Source organism: Mauremys reevesii, linkage group 6 (genome assembly GCF_016161935.1).
Source record: "Mauremys reevesii isolate NIE-2019 linkage group 6, ASM1616193v1, whole genome shotgun sequence".
NCBI lineage: Eukaryota > Metazoa > Chordata > Testudines > Geoemydidae > Mauremys > Mauremys reevesii.
The window spans coordinates 46,713,867-46,739,800 of NC_052628.1; the positions used below are offsets into that span (position 1 = coordinate 46,713,867).

The 25,934-nt window shown below is 41.4% G+C and overlaps 1 protein-coding gene and 1 long non-coding RNA gene across 5 annotated transcripts in view; one reads left to right on the top strand and one right to left on the bottom strand.

The window, feature by feature from the left end:
• The window catches only part of FCHO2 (FCH and mu domain containing endocytic adaptor 2), a 212,763-nt gene that overhangs the window by 174,608 nt on the left and 12,221 nt on the right, over window positions 1–25,934 (bottom strand). For 2 of the 4 annotated variants that reach the window (XM_039543173.1, XM_039543171.1), the window contains exon 2: window positions 8,952–9,043. In XM_039543173.1, coding sequence (XP_039399107.1) covers window positions 8,952–9,043 — 92 coding nt within the window. Of the gene's footprint in view, window positions 1–8,951; window positions 9,044–9,595; window positions 9,665–16,999; window positions 17,121–25,934 lie in introns of those variants that run through there. The other 2 variants (XM_039543172.1, XM_039543174.1) reach the window with 2 other exon arrangements.
• On the top strand, window positions 18,340–25,580 carry LOC120407527. Its single transcript, XR_005600086.1, has 3 exons — window positions 18,340–18,438; window positions 24,249–24,368; window positions 25,245–25,580. It is a non-coding gene; the product is annotated as an uncharacterized LOC120407527 (long non-coding RNA).

Below are 25,934 nucleotides of genomic sequence, written 5' to 3' on the forward strand. Positions count from 1 at the left end.
TATACTTCTTGAATGGTTCTTATGCCCAAACTGCGTCTCTTTTACGGCCTGCCGTCATTATAGGTTTTCCCTTCTAGTGAGAGAACGGTATGGTAGATCTCAAATCAATGAAGGCCACACTTTGTACTTTTTGAAACTCTGCACTTTTAGAGAGAGGTAAGGGATGGCCTCTGTGTACACAAATTTGCAGAAGGACAATAGGGTGGAAGTCTTATTTCCAAGCATGGCAGTCAGGTGGCCTTCAGTGGCACACCTGCAGGCGGTCCATTAGTCACGCAGATTTGGCGGCGTTTCTGTGGGTGATCTGCCGGTCCCGCGCCTTCAGCATACCCGCCGCTGAATTGCTGCCGAAGCCACTGGCATGCTGCTGAAGCCTGCCTGACTGCCGCTCTCAGGGTGACCGGCACGCCGCCCCAGGCATGTGCTTGCTGTGCTGGTGCCTGGAGCTGCCCCAGGTTATTTCTCACCTCTATACATTATTTATTTATTTAAAAACATTTTTGCTGTTAACAAGCATGTTATCTCTGGAGACACAAATCCACAGTTTGAGAACTGAAAACTAAGCATCTCTGATAGTGCTCAGTCTAGAGATACCGAGTCCCATTGGGTAGACACAAAGATTAACCTAAATCTATACAGAAGCCCCTGGAAGCCCATAAAATTGGGTCCCTAATCCATGAACTATTAAAACTCATTTACAAAACTTTTCTTAAACATTACATGAATATATTGTTTCATACTGTAGAATTAGAATTTATAATCCCTATTCCATGATGAGATATGTTTGAGCTATAATGTATCTTAATTAAAACTATCTTTAGACAGGTTTTTCCCTCAAAAAGCATTTTATCAAAAAAAATCTGATTTAAATAAAAAAATCTGATTTTCTTTTAAATCAGTGATTTTTATCCACCCTGAGCTTAACACAATTAATATAAAAATAAAGGAGAAAGAATGCAAGCCAAATTAGGAAAAAAGCACAGGTTACAGAAAATTTCGATGAATCAGATGTATCCAAGTCGGTAGTGCATGATGAAATTCATTTTAGGACATTTACGGAACTAGGTGAAGCAATTTCGGAACTGTTAGCAATTATCTTCAAGAACTCATGGAGGACAGATGATGTCCCATAGGACTGGAGAAAGACAAACATAGTGCTTATCCTTAAAAAAAGAGAAACAAAGAGAATCTGGGGAATTATCGACCAGTCAACCTAACTTCAATACCTGGAAAGAGAAAGATACAAATTATTAAGCAATCAATTTGTAAGCAAGTAGAGAACAGCAGGATGATAATTAAAGACAACATGGATTTGTCAAGAACAAGTCACACAAACCAATCTAATCTTCCTTGATGGGATTACTGGCCTAGTGGTGGTGGTGGGGGGGGTAAGATGCAGATAGGATATATCTTGATTTTAGTAAGTATTTTGACTCAGTCCCACGTGACATTTTCCTAAGCAAACTAGACAAATGGGGCCCAGGTGAAATTACTATAAATTGGGGGGGCACATTTGGTTGAAAGACTGTACCCAAGGAGTAGTTGTCAATGGTTCACTGACAAACTGGGAGAACATATCTAATGGAATCCCACAGGGATCTGTCCAGGGTCCAGTGCTGGTCAATATTTCCATTAATGACCTCGATAATGGAGAGTATGCTTATAAAATCTGTGGATAGTATCAATCTGGGAGTGATAGCAAACACTTTGGCAGACAGGATTGGAATTCCAAATGAGCTCGATAACTTGGAGAAATAGTCTGAAATCAATAAGATGAAATTCAGTAAAGACAAGTGAAAAGCACCATATTTAGAAAGGAAAAATAAATGCACTGCTACACAATGGGGAATAACTGGTTAGGTAGTAATACTTCTGGCAAGGATTTGGGGGTTATAATGGATCACAAATTGAATACAAGTTAGTAATGTGATGCAGTTGCAAAAAAGGCTAATACCATTCTGAGGCGTATTAACAGGACTGTCCTATGTTTGACTTGGGAGGTAACTGTGCCACTCTACTCTGCATTAGTGTGGCCTCAGCTAGGGTAATGTATCCAGTTTTGGGCACCACCCTATAAGTAAGAAGTGAACAAAGTGGAAAGAGTGTAGAGGAAAGCAAGACAAATGGTACAAGGTTTAGAAAAACCTGACCTGTGAGGAAAGGTTAAAAAAACTGGGCACGTTTAAGTCTTGAGAAAAGACAAAGGGGATCTAATAACAGTTTTCAAATATGTTAAGGGCTGTTATAAAGAGGACAGTGATCAATTGCAAATAGCTTCCAAGGGAGGCTGTGGAATCTCAGTTATTGGAGGTTTAAAGAACAGACAAACACCTGTCACAGATGGTCTAAGTATACTTAGTCATGCTTCAGTGCAGGGAGCTGGACTAGGTGACCTCTCAAGGTCCCTTCCAGCCCTACATGTCTATGATCCTATGACTGCCCAGGAAAGAAGTAATCCACTTTAGGGCTGTCCTTCAATTCCTTTCACTCACTAAAACTTTAGCAAAGACTCAAATAATGAAGGTGAAGGGTGAAGAGAGCAAATCTATACTGCTATAAGAATTAACTAATTATTGTCAATATAAATCCGAATCTTGGGAACTAGCAGTAACTAGCAATTTGTAACTAGCAGTAACAATCCTGCAAAACAGTGGGTCTACTAACAGTAGGGTTAGTTAAATTATAGGGCAGCTTCCTCAAAACAGATGCCTGATCTAACTGTCTAGTCAAAGTAATGCTGTGTAACTATGTCAGTAGAGTTCCAGGTGGCATCGTCTAGAGATGGAAACTCTAAATCTGATGGAATTTGTTCAATGAAGACTGAAGCACATCTGAGACCTTCAAGTACCATTATGCATGAAATGTCATAACTCTGTACACAATGATTTATTTATACAACTCCTGGGTATAAGCAGAAAATCCTTCTGCTGGAAGATGGTAAAATGAGCCAGCTGCCAGATTAAGCTTGACAGTACTCAAGGACAACACAGATTTTTTTTTTTTTTTTTGGTTTGGAAAGTTACAGTAGTACCCATAGGCTTCAAATCAGAATCAGGGCTCCATTGCAATAGGAACTGTACGAATGCACGTACAACACAGTCCCCTCCCCAAAGAGCTTACAATCCAATATAAGACAAGTTTCAACAAATGAGTGTAACGAACAGTGAGTGGGAGGAGGAAAACAGTGATTAGATGATGCATCTGCAAAGGCTAATGTACCTGAGCCCAATTTGATCAAAAAGTAAAGAAAAACTGTTTAATTTAGTTAGATCTTGCCTAATCTGTTTTTTATGTGAACTCTGCCATTTTTAACCCATAGCTATTTCTAATTTAAAAAATAAAGCAACTCTGCTTCTGGTTATTTCTAATTGATTTAAATCTAACTTTGCTCTTTTCTAAATTTGTTTTTCTTCTGCTTAATATCCTTTTGCCTACTTTGTTTTGAAAGACACGCAGCTCTTTTTCAGATTTCATTTTTATTTTTGTAAATCCCTATACTAATTTTATATGTTTAAATTAAAATATAAAATAAAAATCAGTTCCCTGGTTAATTCCTTTTAGCCAAACACAAATAAACACATTCCCAGTTAATAATGTCACTGGGCCTCCTGAAGGGGAGCCAACAGAACTGCCTTCAGACCCAATATAATTTTGTGCAACTCAAACTCTTCAAAATTCCAGCAACTGTGTACTGTTAGATGGTCCGGATGAGCTCACCATGCATTGCCTGAGAAATCTGTCATTACCACAACAAGGTACTGAATAAAACATCTTTGCAGGCATTCTCACACGCTATTCAGTACAAAGGGATTTCATCATGTAAACGATCTAACTGAAGTCTGGCAAATAATGTTATATAAATGTAGGAAGCCACGAGTCCTAGAAACCTCAAGAAAATGCTTTAAGTATTTTGGATACTTCCCATACAAATAATTTCTGTGAACCAATCAAATTTACTTTTAAAAAGAGGAACTGGTATTTAAAAGGGTAACAGATTATCATAATAAGTGGAAGTAAACATAACAGGCAAATAACTAAGACAGGACTTTTGTACATTCACTGCATCCTGTCAATCCAAAGGTGTTTAGCGCCAGACCCATTTAACTCTGGTTGCAACAAATATGATACCATAGAGGAAGAGTGATGAAGGAGACCATTCTATTTCAACAGCAGAAACTATCCTGAAATAAAATCTTGAGATAACTGTCTTCCCAAAAGAATACTGACAACTTCATAAATCATCCTCATCTTCCCAAATATTAACTTTTCAGAAACCAAAGGAGTCATATGGGAGGCTAGACTGGTTAATCTCAGAGAAGGTCTGGGTAAAGATGAACTCAATAGGTGGGTCAATGATTGCAAATATACAATAAAAGAAAATATGTACTCAATTTAAATGAGACTGTACATTATTTTTTGTAGCATTTTAATAGAAAATCATAGAATGTCCATTCCAGATTAACGAGGAGTCAGGTGGCACCTTAAAGACTAATAGATTTAAGGTGCCACCGGACTCCTTGTTGTTTTTGTGGATACAGACTAACACGGCTACCTGTAGGAACTTTACACTTCTCAAGCACTAAGGGGGTTGGAAAACCGCCCCCGAATTTAGAGCGGCTGAAGCACCCCCCCACACACACTCGATCAGGAGACACACAGATTAAGCACCGACCAGGTGTGTACCACTGGAACACGCAATGCATAGAGCACCAATCAGGGGAGGGGGCGAGGAGTTGGATTGGGGTTGCACATGCGCATAATAGAATGATTTATGTAACCATTATAATAAAAGGACATGGAAAACCCCCGCTTGGGGCGCTCCACTGGAACAGACTGACGGACTTGGCTTTATTTATTGCAACAGCTACCCCTCTGAAACTTGACACCATTCCAGATTGTAATATTGAAATATCTAAGCACAATAAAGTGAAGTTAAGGATGATACAATATTCAGACCTGTGTATCCTGACTTGATTGTTGTAACTTCCTCCTCTCTGTCCTGACACCCACATTACTCCCTCTCCTATAATTCACTCAAAATTCAACTGCTAAGGTCATCCTTCCTCATCACTTCAGACATGTTACCCTTTCATCTCAAAGGCCTCTGCATGTCTGCCCCCTTTATCTATCTATGCATCTTTTATTGTATTCCCACATCGCTGCCAGTGACACCAACTTTAACTTAACCCAATTTGTCGTCTCTTCCCAAAATTGATTTTGCACTTTCTTCTAAAATGACTATATACATGGAATATCTCTTTTATACATCATCCTATTTCAAGCTCTCATTTCTACCAGGATACCTACAAGAAATTATGTTTTAAGTAGAGAGGTGTTTACTTTAAATGAGTGGTTCTCAACCAGGGGTATGCGTACCCCTCAGGGTACAGAGAGGCCTTTCAGGGGGTACATCAACTCATCTAGATATTTGCCTAGTTTTACAACAGGCTACATAAAAGTACTGGTAAAGTCAGTACAAACTAAAATTTCATACAACTTGTTTATACTGCTGTATATACTATACACTGAAATGTAAGCACAATATTTATATTCCAATCGATTTTATAATTATATTGTAAAAAGAAGAAAATAAACAATTTTCTAGAATAGTGTGCAGTGACACTTTTGTATTTTTATGTCTGATTTTGTAAACAAGTCGTTTTTAAGTGAGGTGTAACTTGGCGGCACGCAAGACAAATCAAGATTCCTGACAGGAGTACAGTAGTCTGGAAACGTTGAGAGCCACTGTTTTAAACAATAAATGTCAGCTACCCTCAAAGTATATATTTTTATACCTCTTCCACTTCCCTTGGCATGTTCTTTGTTTTCTTATAATGTCTTTGGGGACTGTTTTCTCATATATATTTGGACAGAACATACTGAAATGTGGGCACTAAATGCAATAAAAAAGTAATTTAAAGAGTTTGATTTTAAAAATATTAATATTTCAGATTCTTGCTGCTCTGAGTGCTGTAAGGATCTTAATATAGCAAAAGTACTGCATAATCCACAGCAACATAGACCTAAATTCTGTAGAAAGGACATCCAGCTTCTATAATATTCCAATGGTGCAGAATAAAATGACTGTGGTGCCTTCAAGTAAGCTCAAAATTGGAGGTTTTTATCCAATTTAAAATGGAACTGAATATCAATACAACATCATTCATGTACTCAATTATTAAGTTCAATTTATTTTAATCTGTATGTTTTCTATGTGCCACAGATCTTTTCCATGACAACAAAAAAGGTTTCATTGCAGAAGATGTCATGGAAATTTGGAAGTTTTGGCAGCTTGGTAAGGAACTTTCAGAGCTTTTGGCACTTGGGAAGATATGGGACCTAGTTTGAGTTCGTGGGATAGGCACATTAACTGAAAGGGACCACTAAAACATTTAGCAATTTAATATATTAATACTGACATTTAATAGTCATTAGGTTTCAGTACCAATACTCCACTGAATAGGGACAATTTGCATGTCGGAACTATTGACTCCAAACTCAAAAAGACAACAATGCATCAATTTACACTTCATTCAGATTTTCTTGCTTTGTTTCTGGGTTTTTTTTTGTTTTTGTAAACCATAATGGCTTATTTATTTAATTTATTTATTTTAATAAAACAGAAACTTAGATTTTGGAGCACAATTCTGTGATAAGGATGGATTGCACATCAACAGTTCTGGATTACACAAGGCATTGATTTAACTTGTCTTCAAAGGACTGCATTTCCCTTTTTTAGGTGCCAAATTTAGAGATAAAACGTAGCTATCTGATGTGTTTTTAATTAAAAAAACCTACTTTAAACAATCCCCCTTGAACGTTTACAATTCAAAACACTGAAGCAGGGATATGCTGCTTTTGTGACAATTATACAGCTCTCCTGCTCATCCGGAAGCTGGCAGTTAGAGACCTCTCTTTCCCATTTTTCTTCATATACTAACAGAAAATAGGGTAAGAAAATGCCATTTTATAGCATTTTGTAGATAATTTTTTTTAGTGAGGTATCAATCAAGGGTGATTACTGATAATTATTTGTACTGCTATTATGACTTATGTTGCTTGTTATACTATTAGATAAGCTACAGAAATTTTAGAAATTAATGAACAACAAATTAATTGAATCAGGTGGATATTTCTATGTTGTTTCCTGTTACACTACCATTTCATGAGTTAAGCCAGTCAAAGATTACTGACAAATAGCTTGGGTGGGTATTTAAAAATGTAAAACTTTCTTTCAAAAGTTTTGAATCTGATAGCATGAATCTAGCTGAGACTGGTAATTCTATTTCTGACCAATTACCCAATATTTATCCAAGACACCAATTTAAATCAGATTAGCAGTCATGAATTAGCACTGATTGGACACAGCGGACAGTAGGTAATTTTCTTTAACCATCACCCTAATTCTCTCTGGCACTAGGTTTTTTTCCCTGCTTCTAATTTCATAATTAAAAACCTAAATTTCATACAAAATAAAGTTATTTTTTCAATCTGAAACTTTCCTTTGCTCCAGAAGTGTGTGTGTTGAGATGGGCTTTTAGAGAACGGCAAGACTCACTTTCCCTTGTGTCAACCTTGATTTTATAATGAAATCTAGCTCCTCGTCTATTGAATTTTCACCTAAGAATGAATGCTCAAATGAATCTCAATTTTGGTTAAAACTAAGATTAATTAAAGAAATATCTGGGAACTGAATGCCTCTAATGATTATATTCTTATGAGTGCATGAGAAATCATGAAAATGATCAAATCAATCATTTCCCACAATTTGTATTTTCCTTCTTTACATTATCAAACTACAATAATATTCTTATTAGAGTTTTAAACTTCCTTTAGCTATATCTTGAAATTATATGGGTCAATTCTTGTTGACTGTCCTAAACCTGCAATACTTACTTATACAAAACTCTCAATGAAGTCTAATATTCCTTGAAGAGAATTCACATATTTACTTTTTTAAAAACAAAATATTGTCCTTAAATGTCAAGTCCCTTAAGTTTCAAAGCACCCTTAAAAAACCCAAAAGACTTAGAGTACGAGTTCCACAAATCTATACTTGTCCAATAAAAATGTGCCCTTTTGTAAGTTACAGTATTAAATCTATATTAAGAGCTCTTTTCTAAAGTCATTTGATAAACAATCTGAATTATAAAATTCTAGTTTGTGCTCTACACTATGTGTATAAGCAAGAACAAAAAAACATCTTTGCTATGAGTCCCATTAATGGTGGAAGATATGATAAAAAAGCTAGCCTGCATTATGTTTTTGCTGAGCATTTACCCATAATCATGTACAGATATGACACCCACATTTTGTTGGCCTTAGTATCACGTTGCTAGTCCTGCAGCTCACTCCTGCCAATTCTGAAAATATGGTATATATTGGTTATATTCTTTTCTCACATCCCCATTTACTCTATTTTCATTCCCAGTCTCTTTTCTGCTATTTTTTTAAATTTGAGAATTTCATTTTATAAGGTATTATACTAGAGCCTGGGGGTGTCTTTGTTCTCGTTTTATGCACAATGATCACGCTAATCTTTCTAGAACAAATATTGTTTTTACTGCCTAAGAAAAGAAATAAATGGTTTTCTTCAAACAATTAAACAACAGTACACTCAACTTTTTTTTTTTTTTTTTTTTTTTAAACAGTTGACTAGTGACACTGAATATTCTGGCATCTCTCTCTCTACCCTTCTTAGCTCACTAAGGCAAATGTCAGCTAAATCAAATCCGCAAAGTAGAAATGAACTAATAACTGAAGCGCAAGAGACAACATGCATTTGTAAGCAAACAGAGTATGCCTAAAGAACCTTGAAAGGGGTGAAAAATATAGCAGAGCCTATGAAAGCCATAAAAAAAAATACATACCATCACATTACGTAATCAAACTTTCAAAAGTAAACACACACAGGTGTGCTAAAATTCAGGAATAGTAAGGTAAATACTTACCTTTCTCTTATAAAATCTGCTAGATCTTTTGTTGATAGATGTCCATGTTTCATGTTATGATAGAGGACATCAAAGCCATTGTTCCTTTCCCCCTAAAGATTAATAAAAAGACCTTATAGTTTAATCAAAACTATGAAGCACAACTTATTAAAACAATTATACAACAACTGCTTTCTTGATCTGCTCCATCCCAGCTTATTTCCTAACCACTCAGTTTACAATTAACCCAATAGAGAGACACGGTAGGTGTCCTTCAGCTGTCCTTCAGAAGAGCTCTTTGTAGCTTGAAAGCTTGTCTCTTTCACCAACAGAAGTTGGTCTAATCAGGGCTTTGGAGCTGTGCTCAGACTCTGCTCCAGCTCCAGGCAAAAACCTGCAGCTCCACTGCTCCGCGCTCCAGCTCCGGGCTCCGCTCCAAAGCCCTGGGTCTAATAAAAAAATATTGCCTCACCTGCCTTGTCTCTCTAGTATGATGGGACAAACAGCTACAAAAACACTGCAAACAATTAACCCAGTAGTCACAAATGAACTTCTTGCCAAGTCATGGCCACTCTTTCATATGCACATTTTGTAAGCTACATTGAAGACCCTCTTTTCCTTGGGCTTTTGTATTATTATATCCCCACCTTCCTAACTTCCCACACCTTGCAAGGTACTCCTTCAGTGCTGCATTCTTTCTCCCTGACCCTCCACCTCTGTTGTTGTTCCCCAAAAGTCTGTCCTTCATCCTCTCTTCTTTTTCCTCTACACACACTCCCTGAATGACCTAACATACTCCCATGGTGTGTTACTATCTCTGTGTTGGTTACTTAAATCTCTCTCTCCAACCCAATCTCTCCCATTCTTTCCAGACTCATCTATCTTCCTGTCTTTCTGATATTTCCTCATGGATGTCTCAACACCATGTTCTCAAAACAAACTTGTCAAACACTGAACTCCTCTTTCCTTCTGCACTACCTACCCTTTCCCTCTTTTCCATCACTACTAACCAGTCCACAGTCCTCTTGGTCACTCAAACTCACTTTTCACATTCTTCTTTCCTCAAATTCAGGCCCGTGCCAAATTTTGTCACATCTCCCTCTATAATATTTGGTAAAATGGCTAAAACCATTAATCTCTCTCTTCCATCCCCTACAATCCCCCTTTGCCTATCAATTATATTTGCGATATTTAGATTTTAGAGCACTAAGTGGCATGGACAGTTATTTTCATAATGTACCAAGCATACTTAAAAGGTGTTCTATATAACTATTAAACAACGGAATATAATAGCAATCTGAACTGGACCACCTTCATTCATCTCTCTCAGTGATACTGAGACCTCAGGAGCTAAATTAGCGATCAACATTACCCAAAAGAGCCGCAGTAATGTGAATTCACTGTTTCATTTACTATAGTACTATATATTTATATTTAAAAACAGTGTGACAGGGGAACTATTTAGTGTATAGTATATTATTCTCACAGCAAAATGACTGACCAAGTATTATTTTATCAACTACAATTGGATTAATAACACGGTAAAAGCATCTTGACTGGTTAGTATCTTAGATTAGTTAATAATTAAATCACATGGTGTTTTAATACCATGTGCTGCAAAGAGCCACAGGAGACACATTCAAGAGCCATTTGTGGCTCTTGAGCCTCAGTCTGAGTATCACTGATCTACCTCATAGTAATTTTGGGTTTTTTTGCTTTACTAGTTCCAAACAACATTAAGAGTATTAATCTTATTTTAATTTTCTGGTTACCATTCATCACAATGTTCAAAAAAGGTGAATATGAAGATCAGCAAGTTGCAGATTGATTTAGCTGCAGTTACACATACACGTCTGTACCAATTTAGTCTTTTTACAGGTATGTAAATGGACTATCTTGCATATATTTAAGCACAGTAAACTATAAATGGATTAACATTTTTTAAAAATTTAACACTAGTGTAGTGTTGCTGGCGCAAAGTTTCCTGGAGCTCATTGCTCAGAAAAAAGGAACAGAAAAATCTGATTAATAGAAAAATATAACTTGTTTGGCTAACAGATTTAAGTCTTTCCACTTTATTTGTATAGTCTTTTTGTTTCAACTACTGATCTAACTCCAAACTGAAAAAAATGAAATGAGAAGTCTTGGCTCAATCAACAGTTAAGGCCAATGTTACCAAACTCAATGCAAGAAAATTCTTAGTACTGCATACGCAGGAACATAAATCAGAAAATACCTTAAGATCAATAATCGGCAAATCAAGGTGAGCAGAAGCCAGAACAGTATTTATTTACTCTAGACAGACTATTTGCAAATGCTAACCGTAGCCAATTCAATACCTACTCCCCTTTTCAGTTATCACACTGCTTTGCGCATCTAAAATGTAGACCAACGTAAAGCTATAAAACAGTCCTTGCATACTGGCTCAACAATAGATGACTACTAAACTTACTACAGAACTAAAATTACTGTTTATATTTTCATGAGACGATTTAGTTTCCAAATTTGGGCACAATAACTCTTCAGAGGACAACAGAATCTTCTATACATGTGTTAAAGTAAACCATTAATTTTTGCAGAGGAAACATTTAAAAATGTTCCCTTTATAAAATGCTGTTCTATTTTCTTCATCTATTTGGTCTCCCCAAGCTAAACCAACACAGTCCCCACAAACTCCACAATTCACACACTAACATATTTCTAAATATCTTGAAACACACCACTTTTGAACTTTAATGTTAGAAGTTATTCCCTTTACTTTTCATAATGTGGTGGTTCTCAACCTTTTCCAAACCTTAAGACCTTAATTCTTCACATTTAACAACACAATTTCCAATTCCCACTCAAATGCAGCTTGACAAAGTCGAAGTACAAAATCACATAAGAAATATTCATGATTTTCAAACATAACAAAATGTAAAAATGAGGATACTGAATAAATGTATGTTAAAGCTACATACAGATGCCCCCCTGGATACGCAAACCCAATTTACGCAAATCCGCACTTATGGAAAAAGTTTCATAAGCTAGAAATCTGAGGTTTTTTGTTTTTGTTTTTTTTGCGCATAATGGTTGGGTATACGTTTTTGACTTACGCAAGGTATTCCAGAATGGAACGCCTTGCGTAAGTCGGGAAGCATCTGTAATTGTTTAAATACATTTGCAAAAATAAAGTGCATCTTCTTAGCTAATAAAACTTACCAAATTTAGTGTAAAGGCTATATTTATTTGCAAATCAACATGTTTTAATGGTTATACCAACACCTGAAAATGAACCTTTCCTTAGGAAAATGGCTGAAATGTTTTTACAGCAGTGAATAAACCCACTTTCAATTTAACTCAAGCCGTCTTGTTAAGATCCCTTCTTAGTGTAAGTTCTTTGACTGGATGGTAAAACGTTCATTAATTCTTCCATGAATCTCTCAGCTGTGCCATGGGTAAATACAGTCTTATCAGTTAGTACCTGGTGCACAGAAATAGCTATGTGTAATTTAATGAATGATATAGAGACTCCTAATGGCTTAAAATGAAGCAGATACTCTAGAAGAGAATGAATAGAGGAGGCTGATGCTGGATCTCTTAATATTATTTGCCCAAATAGAAAACTTTTTCCATTTGTGGTCATAGCAGCCGCAGGTTGATTATTACTGGAATTTAGTAAAAATCTGTTGAATTCAAATAAAATGGGATGTTTCAAGGTCCCATGGTCCATGCTATCAAGAGTGTGGTTCTGGGAAGTAAATCCAACCACTCAAATTGGTCAGGAAATCTGTGGTTACTGAGAGACAAAAACTATTTTGGATAGATGATGGTCTGTAAGCCATTTCTGTCTTGCCCAAGCTGGGGAAGTCAAAATATTCTGACCTTGTTCTTATTTTCTTTATAATACTTTGAATGAGTCCAGATGGGGAACACCATAGAGAAAATCTATTCTCCACTAGAACAGAAATGCATCTCATATGGACAGAATCGTAGAATCATAGGACTGGAAGAGATCATCAAGTTCAGTCCCCTGCACTCATGGCAGGACTAAGTATTATCTAGACCATTCCTGACAGATTTGTGTCTAACCTGCTCTTAAAAATCGCCAATGATGGAGATTCCACAACCTCTCCAGGCAATTTATTCCAGTGCTTAACTACCCTGACAGGAAGTTTCTCCTAATGTCCAACCTAAACCTCCCTTGCTGCAATTTAAGCCAATTGCTTTTTGTCCTATCCTCAGAGGTTAAGAAGAACAATTTTTCTCCCTCCTCCTCGTAACAGTTTTCAAGTCCCTTCTCAGTCTTCTCTTCTCTTCTCCAGACTAAACAAACCCAATTTTTTCAATCTTCCCTCATGAGTAAAGGTCTAGAAAACGTAACCTATTTTTGTTCCTTTTCGCTGGACTGTCTCCAATTTGTCCACATCTTTCCTGAAATGTGGTGCCCAGAACAGGACACAATGCTCCAGCTGAGGCCTAATCAGCATGGAGTAGAGCGGAAGAATTACTTCTTGTGGTCTTACTTACAACACTTACAGAATGTCTGCTTCTGCTCTAAAACAAACCTTTGGACATTTTGAATTGCATTTCATTGCAAACAGATCTATCTGTGGATACTCCCTGTAGCAGGGTGGATCCTGCTCCTGCTGAGAAGGGGTTTAAAAAGTGGCCTGACAGGGCTTGAGAGCAGTGGCTCTCAAGGCTGAGCTGATCAGGGAAGTGGCTGCAGCTGGGGGCCACGCCCCAAACTGAGGAACAGGGCCTTATAAGAAGGCAGGGAAGCCAGGAGCCAGACAGTCTCTCTCTGGCTATAGAGAGAGATGGGCCTGGCTGCTTAGGAGCTTGAGACTGGATACCTGAGTGCAGCAGGGCTGGGGAAGGCTGAGGAGCTGGGGAGCTCCAGCCTAGAAAGCCCCAGGCTGCGGCCTAGCAGTGGGCCAACAGGTACTGTGGGTTGCAGAGGGCAACCTAGGGGTAGGCCAAGGCAGCAGGTCCAAACCCAACTTTGCCTGTGATGAGTAGGCTGATACTGCAGTCTGCCCCAGAGTGTGGGGCTAGACAATGACTGGCAGTAGCCAAATACTGAGGCAAGGTAGGGATAGAGGGTGGGGGTTCCCTGAGACAGAAGGGGAGACCCAGAGAGAAAGGGGTTACTGCTAGGGGGCAGCACCCCATGTAAAAGGGCACCGGGTCCAGGGAGGGCCACGGGGGGCCTAAGAACAGGTGGATCACCAGCCTGCAGAGGGTGCTCCAGGGCTGGACTGAGCTAACTTCGGAGAGCAACCAGTAGGAGGCGCCGCAGGGGTGAGTCGACCCGTTTACACTCCCAAAGAGAATATTTCATTACTACTGAATTCTTCAAGTGACTATTTGTGCTGCTGTCTTCTATTCCTGCTCAAAATATCCACAGGCTGCTGACTTGCTCTATGGGATAAATGTCATGATGAATGCACCAGTTCCACAATTCCACAGCTTCCTTGAACAGCTGTCTAGAATGAGCTCCTCGTTTGCTGACATAGAACATTGCTGTCATATTATCTGACCCACTTGTATCACTTTGTCTTGCAGATGTGGGAGAAAGAAGTTGAGAGAACGCCAAACTGCTCTCAATTCTAATATGTTCATATGCATATTCTTTTTCCAGGGGTTCCAATGTCCATGAATTACCAGGTTGCTGAAGTGAGCTTTCACAGATCTAGAATGGGTAGAAGACCTTCATCCTCAGAAATATGGAATAGAATCCCTTTTCCATTTTTGGGGGGGGGGGGGAGGGTGACTTCTTCTATAGCGCCTGCCTCCAATAGTGAGCAGACTTCTGTTCTTAGCAGGTACTGGTGATAGGGATCCCTGAAGGAGGAATTGGAAGGAAGTGGATGTCGAATTGAATGAAGAAACCCCTCTGAATGACTTCCTGAATCCCTCTGTGTCTGCAATGATGGCACTCACCAGAAGTTGAAGGAGTGGAAAAGTTGGCTTTCTAAAGGGAGGAGGGGAGCTAGGCAGTAGGTAAATGACTCATAGCTGGTTTGAGGCTCTCAAATATCTCTGCTAAGAAGGTGAGGACGTAGCCAGTTCCCCTTTTGGGGGAGACATGTAAATTTTTCTTTTCGGCTGTTGCTGATGTAATCTTTTGGGAGCAAAAATAAGCTGAAAACTAAGAAAATAGGCTGTCTTGGGGATCTGCAAATAGGAACGCCAAATCTTCTAAGTGACAGAGATCTTAAGGGCTTATAGCCATAGCTCTAGTACCCTCTGGTTTTTGCATATCAGCTCTAACACTAAGGAATTCATCATCTTCAAATGGAAGGCCTTCCACTCGGTTCTTGCTTCAGGAGGCAGACCAGATGATCAGATCCATGAATGGCACCTCAAGGTGATAGCTGAAGCTATCCTACAAGCTGCATCCGAGGAGCCAAAGGAAGCTCTTAATGCATGTCTGGCTACTAAGCAGTCCTCAGAAACAAAAGCTTTGACCAGTTTCTTTTGCTCTTCAGGTATGGATTTATCAAATATAGCCATCTTCTTCCACAGACAGTACTGCTTTCTGGACACTATAGCTAACTAATTATATACTTTAATGCCCAGTGAAGCTGAAGAAAAGATCTTTCTTCCCTGGGCATCTAGCTTTTTAACTTCCTGTTCAACGGGGTAAAATGAGCCCATCCCTCCTCTTATTCTCTGGACAACAGCAGTGGCAGCTAGTGCATTAGGAACAAGGTGTATATGACACAGGAAAAACCCTCAACTAGTAGAGACCATTGGCCTTTTTTGGAGATAACTTGTCCAGAGGCAGGATTCAGCCACGTACTAGTAGAGTAATAGTAGCACCGTACCATCAGTAGTTACATCACAACACCTTTCAGACCAGGACCCCTGTGTGCTAGGCATTGTACTACAGCCAGCTGTGTTTGTACCCCCTTCTGTACAAGGAGAGTGATTTTACCCTTGGAAGGACACCCCAAAAAGTCAGATATGGAATGAGATACCTCTTCCACTGACACAGACAGAATTTTCAGTGTGGAGGCCATTCTCTCTACCAGCTCATGGAATTGACTCACCTCTTCTCATGGAGGTGGCGGCAGAGGAAACCCAAATATTCTCATCAGATGAGGTTTGATCATCTGGCTCAAGATCCATCTCCTGAGGTCCAATAGGTCCCCTATGGTCCTTCCTCTAACAATATGTTCAGGGCTAGTAGCATGAGACAATTCTCTGGCAGCTGGAGAGGCACACTGATCTGGTGCATGCGACATGCCTTAATCCATTAGAGTGGAAAGTTTCTTAAAAGTTTGTCTAGGGTAGTGATACTCAGACAGACTCCTGAGCTGCAAGTGGCTCTTTAATGGGTCTCCTGTGGCGCTTTGCAACACATGATATTAAAACACTGATATAACCAATCAGGATGCTTTTATTATTATATTAACCAATAATAACCAATGATAAAATAATAATACTTGGTCAGTTATTTTTCTGTAAGAATAGTATGTATGTATTTAAGGATTCAGACCTTCCAGTTTCTTTCAGCAACAGTTACCACCCTCTGCTATAATGTGGAGAGGCAGTGAAATCAGATACTGATTTCCCATCTTCCCTCCCAATCCTCCACCAGCAGAGATGGCTCTATTGGGGTAGAAGGAGAGCCATTTTTTCACCTAGAACATCTCCAGGGAGGCTAGTCTCAATACTCCTCACATCATTTTGAAGGACCGCTTTGTGAACATCTATGGGGTAAAAAGTATCTGTTGGATGGGGATTGTGTCAGTCTCCCCAACAAGACTGCAGCTTTGTGTGTGTGAACCCTTCCATACACAATCACTGGCTAATTAGGACTTCTGGTATTGCTTTCTTTTTCCCCCACGAGCATTGAAGATTTTCTTTTCAGCAGCTGGGCTTCACACTGATACTGCCCCTCTCACATTGTCATAAAGGAGGTCCTTCTCAGATGTCAGGGAAGAGAGCAGGGCAAAGAGAAAATGAGGCTTCCAGTATCCATAAATACTTCTATTAAATAGGCCCATGTAAGGATATTATTGACCCCAACTATGCATACAAAAAAGTAAGGGTCATAGAAAGTGAAGGTAGCTAACCTTTAGATGATGTTTCATTTCAATTTCCCTTCATCAGCAACTAAACAAATGTACAATGTTCTCATGGAAATGAAGTAGCCCTGTCAGCAACTCTTGAGTCTGAATTCAGTTTTTCCACAACCTGTACATAACAGGAAACCAATTACAGGAACTCCCTGTTTTGTTGAACTACCGTAATACATCTTGAAATTTCCAAGAAGAAATTCTCATGTTTTATATGTAGCAAATTTGTATTTAAAGCTTATATTTGGTATAGTAGCCAGAATTAACTTGGCTCATCTGCAGCAGTACTGATTTCCTACATTTTTAATCCAGTTGTACAAAGTACAAGAACTGTCTACTTTGGACCAAAATCTTAACAGTCTATTAGCATAAAACAAAAATACAGATCTAGCTCCTACTTTAAGTGTGTGTAAAATGTGTTACCTCTTAAGTTTATCCTGAATTTTCCTGCACTAGACAAGACAGATACTGTCTTACAGTTAATGGGAAAAGCAGCGATCAACACTATTTTATCAGCAAAACTCAGCAGATGAGCTACTAACAAACAGTAAATACATGCAGATCCAAAGCAGCAGTCCTTTCTGTCCATGATCAAACTTTGTCTTTGATTATAGAAATTTAGAACATAGATTGTCTTGTCCCCTCAAGGATAGGTAAGATAATAAACATCTGACAAAAGTCAATTATGCAATTTTATCTAAGCTGTATTAGCTAATTGGTATCTTCTGAGTTTATGCACTTTGCTTAGAATCTATCAAATTCAGATAGCAAACTGCTCCACTCCCTGATAGTAATGTGATAAAGGAATTTGAAAAATATTCTGTTATGATACACAATTTAAATAGGACTTGTTTAAGCCTAAAAAAACCCAACACTCTATGAAACAGGCAAACAGACTTATTCAAAAACTACAGATGGAAAAAGTCCTCAGACTTAAACAGAATTTTATTTTAATCCATAAAAAGGTTAGGTCTCTAACTCTGAATTCGTATTAAATGAAATTTGGATAATTTCCTGTTTTCAAATCATCATTTTAATTGATGTGCCTTTGTACCCACCCTTTTTGAACAAGAAACCATTATAGAAACATTTTAATTAAGACACAAAGTTATAAATGAAACAGCAGCAATCATTTGGAGGTCACATACTACATTATAATGAATTATGGTCCTTATGTTCTTGGTCAATACTCCATTTATTACAAGAACTACAACCCTATAGAGATGGTGCAAGACCCGTCATACCATTCTAAGTAGTGCCATGACCAGATATTTCCTTCTTTATTAACAATGAAATTGAAATTCTAGAATACTCATTCACATTCTCACACATTAACCCTAGAATGTATTTGAAAATGCAACACCTACATTACTGGTTATCTGTCAAGTTGTCATTCTTGAACGTTTCAGTGGAATCTACTCTACAGGAGGCTACTGGTAAAACTAAACAACTATGTACTGATTTTGAAAAGCTTTTCAATTTAAAAGGTGAAACCTGCAGAAGCCCACAAGGTGAAGCTGATCCAACAGATCAAATTCAGCATCCATGACCACACTTCCAAACTTTCAGCTCCTTAAGGCATATATGATACACACATGACAGTGTAGTTGTAGCCATGTCAGTGGCAGGATATTAGAGAAACAAGGTGGATGAGGTAATATCTTTTATTGGACCAACTTCTGTTGGTGAGACAGGAAAGCTTTCGAGCCACACAGAAGAACTTGTCTCTCTCACCAACAGAGGTTGATTCAATAAAAAGTATTACTTAACTCCTCTTGTCACACCTATGACAGACAGTTCACTACTTTATAAACAAAAAGCCTGCCTTTTGAGAAATGTTAATTATTGTGTGTGCATGCAAAAGGTGAACAAAAAATAGAAACTAGAGCTGCTTCCATATACATGAGAAAAGGAACAACTAATTGTGTTCATATTAAAATTACTCTTCCACATTCACCACAAAACAAGACTAGGAATATTTGCCTCTCTTTGTTGGGGCTCTGGTCAACTCTGAAGAGCTCACTTTTAGTATTAAGTGCAAAACTCTAGAATTAAGCGCAAAGATAAGGTTGTCAGATCAAACAAACATAAAAACAGGTAATTCTAAGATTTACGATTGCCCCGGCACTACTAACTCTGTCATATTCCAAAGCATGTATATTTTAAAGGAATACATTAACTGGATTATGATAAGGTTTACATTTAACAAGTAGAAGAGGAACAGAAAACAATACATCTATAGCAGAAATCTCCTTCCTGGAACAACTTTAACATGAGATTTACTGATTTTTGAATGCTTCTCTTTGGAACTTTAAACTTTGCGGGGAGGGATAGCTCAGTGGCTTGAGCATTGGCCTGCTAAACCCAGGGTTGTGAGTTCAAACCTTGAGGGGGCCATTTAGGGATCTGGGGCAAAAATCTGTCAGGGATGGTGTGACATTATTGATATAATCTGGGACCATACAGAACATGGTTGCAACCAAGGTCCTGTAGTAGCATCAAATCTTATGTAAAGGGGGTCATATAAGGTGTCTTAGACCAGGTTATGGGTTGCTGGTTATGATTATGCTGTCAGTATGCATGTGTCATTTTGTAGTTGAAGTTATGAATATTGGCTCAATCCTGTCTGCATTTCAAACTTGTGCTATGCTTCTGGATGACACCCCAGACAAGTTGGTGTTAGCTCGGCCTACCCTGCTTGATGGCCCATTAAGGACCATCAGCTACACAATTGACCCATGGAGAGAAGGCAGATACGCCTTGTAACTCAGCAAAGTATGCAGGGACTTGCCCATGTGACTCCAGACTCCATTTTGCTGAAAAGCCTATATAAGCCTGATGGCTTATCTCCATCTTGTCTTCCATCCTGCTTCTTACCTCTGGAGGGACTTTGCTACAAACTAAAGCTCTGAACAAAGGACTGATGACCCACCCCAGCGGGTGATGTACTCCAGAGACTTGATTTGAACCTGCAGTTTATTCCATCACTGCTACAAGCCTGAACTAAGAACTTTGCCATTACTGTATGTAATTGATTCCATTTAGCCAATTCTAGCTCTCATCTCTACCTTTTTCCCTTTATGAATAAACCTTTAGATTTTAGATTCTAGAGGACTGGCAACAGCGTGATTTGTGGGTAAGATCTAATGTGTATATTGACCTGGGTCTGGGGCTTGATTCTTTGGGATCGAGAGAACCGTTTTCTTTTATTGGGGTATTGGTTTTCATAACCATTCATCCCCAGGACGAGTGGGACTGGTGGTGATACTGGGAGACTGGAGTGTCTAAGGAAATTGCTTGTGAGACTTCTGGTTAGCCAGTGGGGTGAAATCAAAGTCCTCTTTGTCTGGCTGTTTGGTTTGCCTTAGAGGCGGAAAAACCCCAGCCTACGGCTGTAACTGCCCTGTTTAAGCCCTGCTAGTGAAGGAAGGGGGCTGGACTTGATGACCTTTAAAGGTCCCTTCCAGTTCTATGAGATATATACTTATCTCCATATTTAAAAAAAAAAAAAACTGTTCATGCTCATGCCTGTACTTTCAAATATTCATAACTTATTTTAAAACCAATTCCTCCTCCACAAACTCAGTAAAATATGCGGTTCCTTAAGGTTTATTAATATACCAATGAACTAACTTATTTCATTCACATTGGTGTAAATCAGGTGACTCCATTGAAATCAAGTGGTATTAGTGTAAAGCTGGTATAAAGAGAATCAGGCCTCAAAGTTTTAAAGTAAACTTAAAAGGGTTTTTTGTTTTAATTTGAGACACATTACAAACTCTTCCAATTGGAAGTGTAGGTCCTTCTGGTAGATGATTTCCAAAAAACATCAGAAACAAAGTATATTCTTGAAGATCACCACGGCTACAAGCTCCTTATCCTGTCAGGAGCCAGGCTGTTAAGGAAGGTCTCTTGGGATGGGACAGAGCAGGGTATCCCAATCAGTATGAAGATCTGAGTCCAGATTCTCAGCCTGATGGAACTGGCTTTGGCCACCTACAATGGCATTTAGAACCCTACCTGACTGGGCCAGTACGGGACTGTTAGGATTAGCAAACCTGTGTTGTTCCTGGGCTCCAAGACAACTACAAGAGCCTACTTCTACAGTGGATATCTTGCTAATGGAGCTTCTTCTCGATGCTGTACGAAGACAAGTAGCTTTCTATTCCGGAATGTTCACTGGAAGAATTTATTGAAAAAACTCCTAATCCTGCAACCACTCCTATATAAGCAAGGCTTTCTGACCCAGAGGGGAACTAGCGTGTCCCTGTTTTATATAAACAGTGGCCCAATAGGACTTCTCAACCACACCACCTTTGGGGATAATAGTAATCTGAAAGCTCTGAATGCATCCAGGACTACCCTCCTGTCCAAAACATTGTGTAATTGTTTTTCCTGAATACACCAAGTCCTTTGATATGGAGCCTCTGATACATAGGCTCCCTTTCCCTGATACATCTGTGGTTGCTACAGTTTGGACAAGAGAAATATGGAAGTCTATTCCCAAATGCAGATTGAGTTGATTGTCATCTGTTAACTGCATGTGATGTAAGAACCCAAATTTCTTGCTTCCACTTGGATCTCAGGGTCAAACGAGGTAGCCTTGTGTAGCGATGTGCCATAGGTTTAAAAAAATTAATTTGCGGCCATCAGTCCCAACATGCATAGCATTGTTCTAGTTGTCATTAGCTGTTTCTTGCATATCAGTCATGCAGAAAAAGACAGTCATCTTGAAGAACACCTGTTACAGAAAAGGTGTGTTGCTGGTGTCCATTCCACAATAGGCGTGCGTGCTCCCCACGTGCACTGGTGCTGGAAGTTTTTCCCTTAACAATACCCGTAGGGAAGCGCCCCTAGCAACCTCTGGAGTGGTGCCTCTATGGCGTGGTATAAGGGGCACTGCGTGCTCCCCCCACCCTCAGTTCCTTCTTGCCAGACAACTCCAACAGAGAGGGCGGGATGTGGAATGGACACAAGCAACATATCTTGAAGAACAGTTATGGAAAAGGTAACTGTCTTTTCTTCGAGTGACTGCTCTAGTGCATTCCACAATAGGTGATTCCAAGCTATATCTGTTAGAGGTGGGTAGGAGTTCAGACACTCAGGACAGAGTACAGCCCTGCCGAACCCAGCATCCTCCCTGGTTTGGGAGACAATCGCATAATGTGAGGTGAATGTGTGTACTGAAGACTATGTGGCATCCCTACAAATGTCCCGAATGGGAACATGGGCTAAAAAGGAAGCCGACGAGGCCTGCGCCCTAGTTGAGTGTGCCTTCATTATCGGAGGCAGGGGGACTCATGCCAGGTCGTAACATGTATGAATACAAAAGGCGATCCAGTTGGAGAGCCACTGAGGGGAGATCGGGCGACCTCTCATGTGTTCAGCCGAGGTGATGAACAGCTGCGAGGACTTCCTGAACGGCTTAGTCCGCTCCAGATAAAAGGCCAGAGCCCGTCTCACACAGAGCACCAGCAGGAAGATGTACTGACCCATGTGGTAGGTGGAGACCACCTTGGGGAGGAACGAAGGATGTGGTCAGAGCTGGACCTTATTCTTATGGAACACCCTGTACGGGGGCTCGGAGGTCAGGGCTCTGAGCTCCAAGACTCGTCTAGCTGACTTGATTGCCACAACGAAGGCTGCCTTCCACATGAGGTGTGACCAGAAGCACATAGCTAGCAGCTCAAATGGGGGACCCATCAACTGGGCCAGCACCAAGTTTAGGCCCCCAGTGGGACCTGACGTATGGGAAGAGACGATCCAATCCCTTAAGGAATTGGCCAGTCATAGCATAGGAGAATACCGTGTGCCTCTGCACTGGCTGGTGGAAGGCTGATATGGCAACCAACTGCACCGTGATGGACGAGGGTGCTAGGCCTTGGGCTCTAAGGTGAAGGAGGTAGTCTAAAATGAGTTGGATAGGAACAGCCACGGGCGAAATGCCCTGATCGGCTGCCCGCTGGGAAAATTGAGACTTCGCCAGGTAAGCCCGGCACGTGGAGGGCCGTCTGCTTTCCAGAAGGATGCGCTGAACCCCTTCTGAACATGTCCTTTCCTCCTGGCCTAATCACTGAACAGCCATGCCGTGAGATGGAGTGCCACTAGGTTGGGGTGGAGGAGATGGCCCTGGTGCTGGGAGAGCAGGTCTGGGTGGGACTGCAATGGCCACGGCAGGGCGACTTCCAGGCTTGTGAGAGTCCCGTACTAATGTTGTCTTGGCCATGCCGGGGCAATTAGGAGGACCCGGGCCCTGTCCGTTTTTATGTTCTCCAAGACCTTGCTGATCAGCGGGATCGGGGGGAAGGCATAGGGAAGGTGGCCCAACCAGGATAAGAGGAAGGCATTGGAGATGGCGCCCACGTCCAACCCCTGGAGCAGAAACGGGGACACTGGCAGTTCTGCCGAGTTGCGAATAGGTCCACCTGGGGAGTTCCCCACTCTTGGAAAATCCTGTGCACCACCTCTGGGTGCAGTGACCATTCATGCTGAGAGGAGAAGTCTCAGCTCAGACGATCTGCCTGCGAGTTCCGGGCACCTAGTAAGTGGCGGGCTTGTAGGCAAATGTCATGGGCTATACAGAAGTCCCACAGCCTGAGGGCTTCCTGGCAGAGGAGTGGACCCCGCCTTGCCTGCTGATGTAAAACATTGAGGCCATATTGTCCATGAGAACCTTGACCACTCTGCCCTCTAGGAGTGAGCGGAAGGCCACGCATGCCAGCCAGACCACCCTGAGCTCCCTGACATTTATATGCAGGACAAGGTCCTGAACGGACCACAGACCTTGGGTCTGAACGTTCCCCACATGGACTCCCCACCCCAGGTCCCACACGTCAGACATCAGCTCCATCGATGGGGGCCTGCCCCTGAACAGGACCCTGTGAAGCATGTTCCCTGGGGAGGACCACCATTGTAGGGAGGTTATCACCAGTTCGGGCACAGGGCGGACTTTGTCCATCCTGTCTCTGGACTGGGAAAACACTGAGGCCAATCAGAGCTGGAGAGGCCTCATCCTGAGCCTGGCGTGGCAAACCACATATGTGCACGCCAACATGTGACCGAGGAGCTGGAGGCATGCTCTGGCTGTGGTCACAGGGAACTTTGTGACTGTGTCGATGAGCCCTTTCAGGGTCTCGAATCTGTCCAGTGGGAGGGAGGCCCTGGCCGATGTCGCGTCCAGGACTGCCCTGATAAACTCTATGCGCTGCACTGGGATTAATGTGGACTTGGTGTCGTTTACCAACAGGCCCAGGGTGGCACACATGGACAGGAGGAGCGCAATGTGATCCCACACCTGAGACGTGGAGCTGCCCTTGACCAGCCAGTCGTTGAGATAGGGGAAGATCTGAACCCCATGACATCTGAGGTAGGCCACCACCACAGACATGCACTTTGTGAATATCCTGGGACAGGCCAAATGGGAGGACCGTAAATTGGTAGTGTTCCTGCCCAACCATGAAATGGAGGAAACGCCTGTGTCCCTCGAATATATGAATGTGGAAGAACGTGTCCTGTAGATCGAGGACAGCGTACCAGTCCCCGGGATACAGGGAGGGGATGATGGAGGCCGGAGAGACCAAGCAAAACTTGAGCTCTACCATGTACTGGTTCAGGCCTTGCAGGTCCAAGATGGGCCTGAGCACCCCCGCTTTGGCCTTCGGGATAAGAAAATAGCGGGAGTAGTACTCATGTCTGCACTATGCTGGTACTACTTCCACCACTCCTAGGCCAAGGATCCTCCCCACCTCCTGCTTGAGCAGGGCCTCGTGAGAGTGGTCCCCCAGGAGTGATGGCGATGGAGGGTGTTTGGGCGAGGCAGAGGTAAACTGGAGGGTGTAGCCCTGGGAGACGGTGTTAAGGACCCAACAGTCCGAGGTCAGCCGCAACCTCTCCGGGAGAAAAGCACACAACTGGTTGGAGAAGGGAAGCTTTATTGCGGGTGGATCCCTGGTATGAACTGGTAAGTTGCCCCCAGGCGTCCCGTCAAAACTGACCTTTCCCTACTTGTTTGCCCTGGGAAGGCCCAGGCTGGGGGGCAGACAGGGACTGCCTCCGCGGGTGTTTTACAGTCCCATTACTTTTTATAAGGGGGCTCATAGTTAGAGTGGGTGACCTGGGTGGGAGCCTGCTGAGGCTTAAACTTGGTCCTGGCCAGAGCCAGGACAAAGAGCCCAAGTGTCTTAAGTGGTGTGCAGGAATCTTTCAAGCCGTGCAATTTCACACCCCTCTGTTCCGCAAACAGGGCCTTGCCACTGAACGGAAGGTCCTGCAAGGAATTCTGTGCCTCGCTGGATAGCCCCAACAGCAGAAGCCACGAAGCCCTCCTCCTGGACACCATGGAGGCCACAGACCTTGCAGCCGTATCTGTACCATCCAACGCTGCCTGCAAGGTCGCCCTGGCAGCCGCTGTACCCTCCTCTACCAGAGCCTTGAACTCCTCCAGTAGCGTGACAAGAAGGGAGTCCTCAAATTTGGGCAGAGAGCACCATAAACTGAACTCATACCGTCCCAGGAGGGCCTGATGGTTTGCCACCCTTAACTGGAAGCTTGAGGACAAATAAACCTTTCTCCCGAATAAGTCCAGCCTCCTTGAGTCTTTATTTTTCAGAGTAGGGGCTGGTTGGCCCTGCCTCTCCCTGTGGTTGACCAACTTGACCACCAAGGAGTTAGGGTTAGGGTAGCTGTACAGGTATTTATGCCTCTTGGTGGGCACAAAGTACTTGCGTTCCGCCCTCTTAAAGATGGGGGGGCAACGAAGCCACGGTTTGGCACAAGGCATTTGAAATTTTTGCCACCCCTTCGTGGCACCCCTGCCTGGTGCCGAGGCTGAGAGGACGTTGAAGATAGTCTGAGGGTTCCTTCACCTCCTCGGCTTGAAGGCTGAGGCTCGATGCCCCCCTTTTCAACAGTTCCTGGTGGGCCTTAGAGTCCT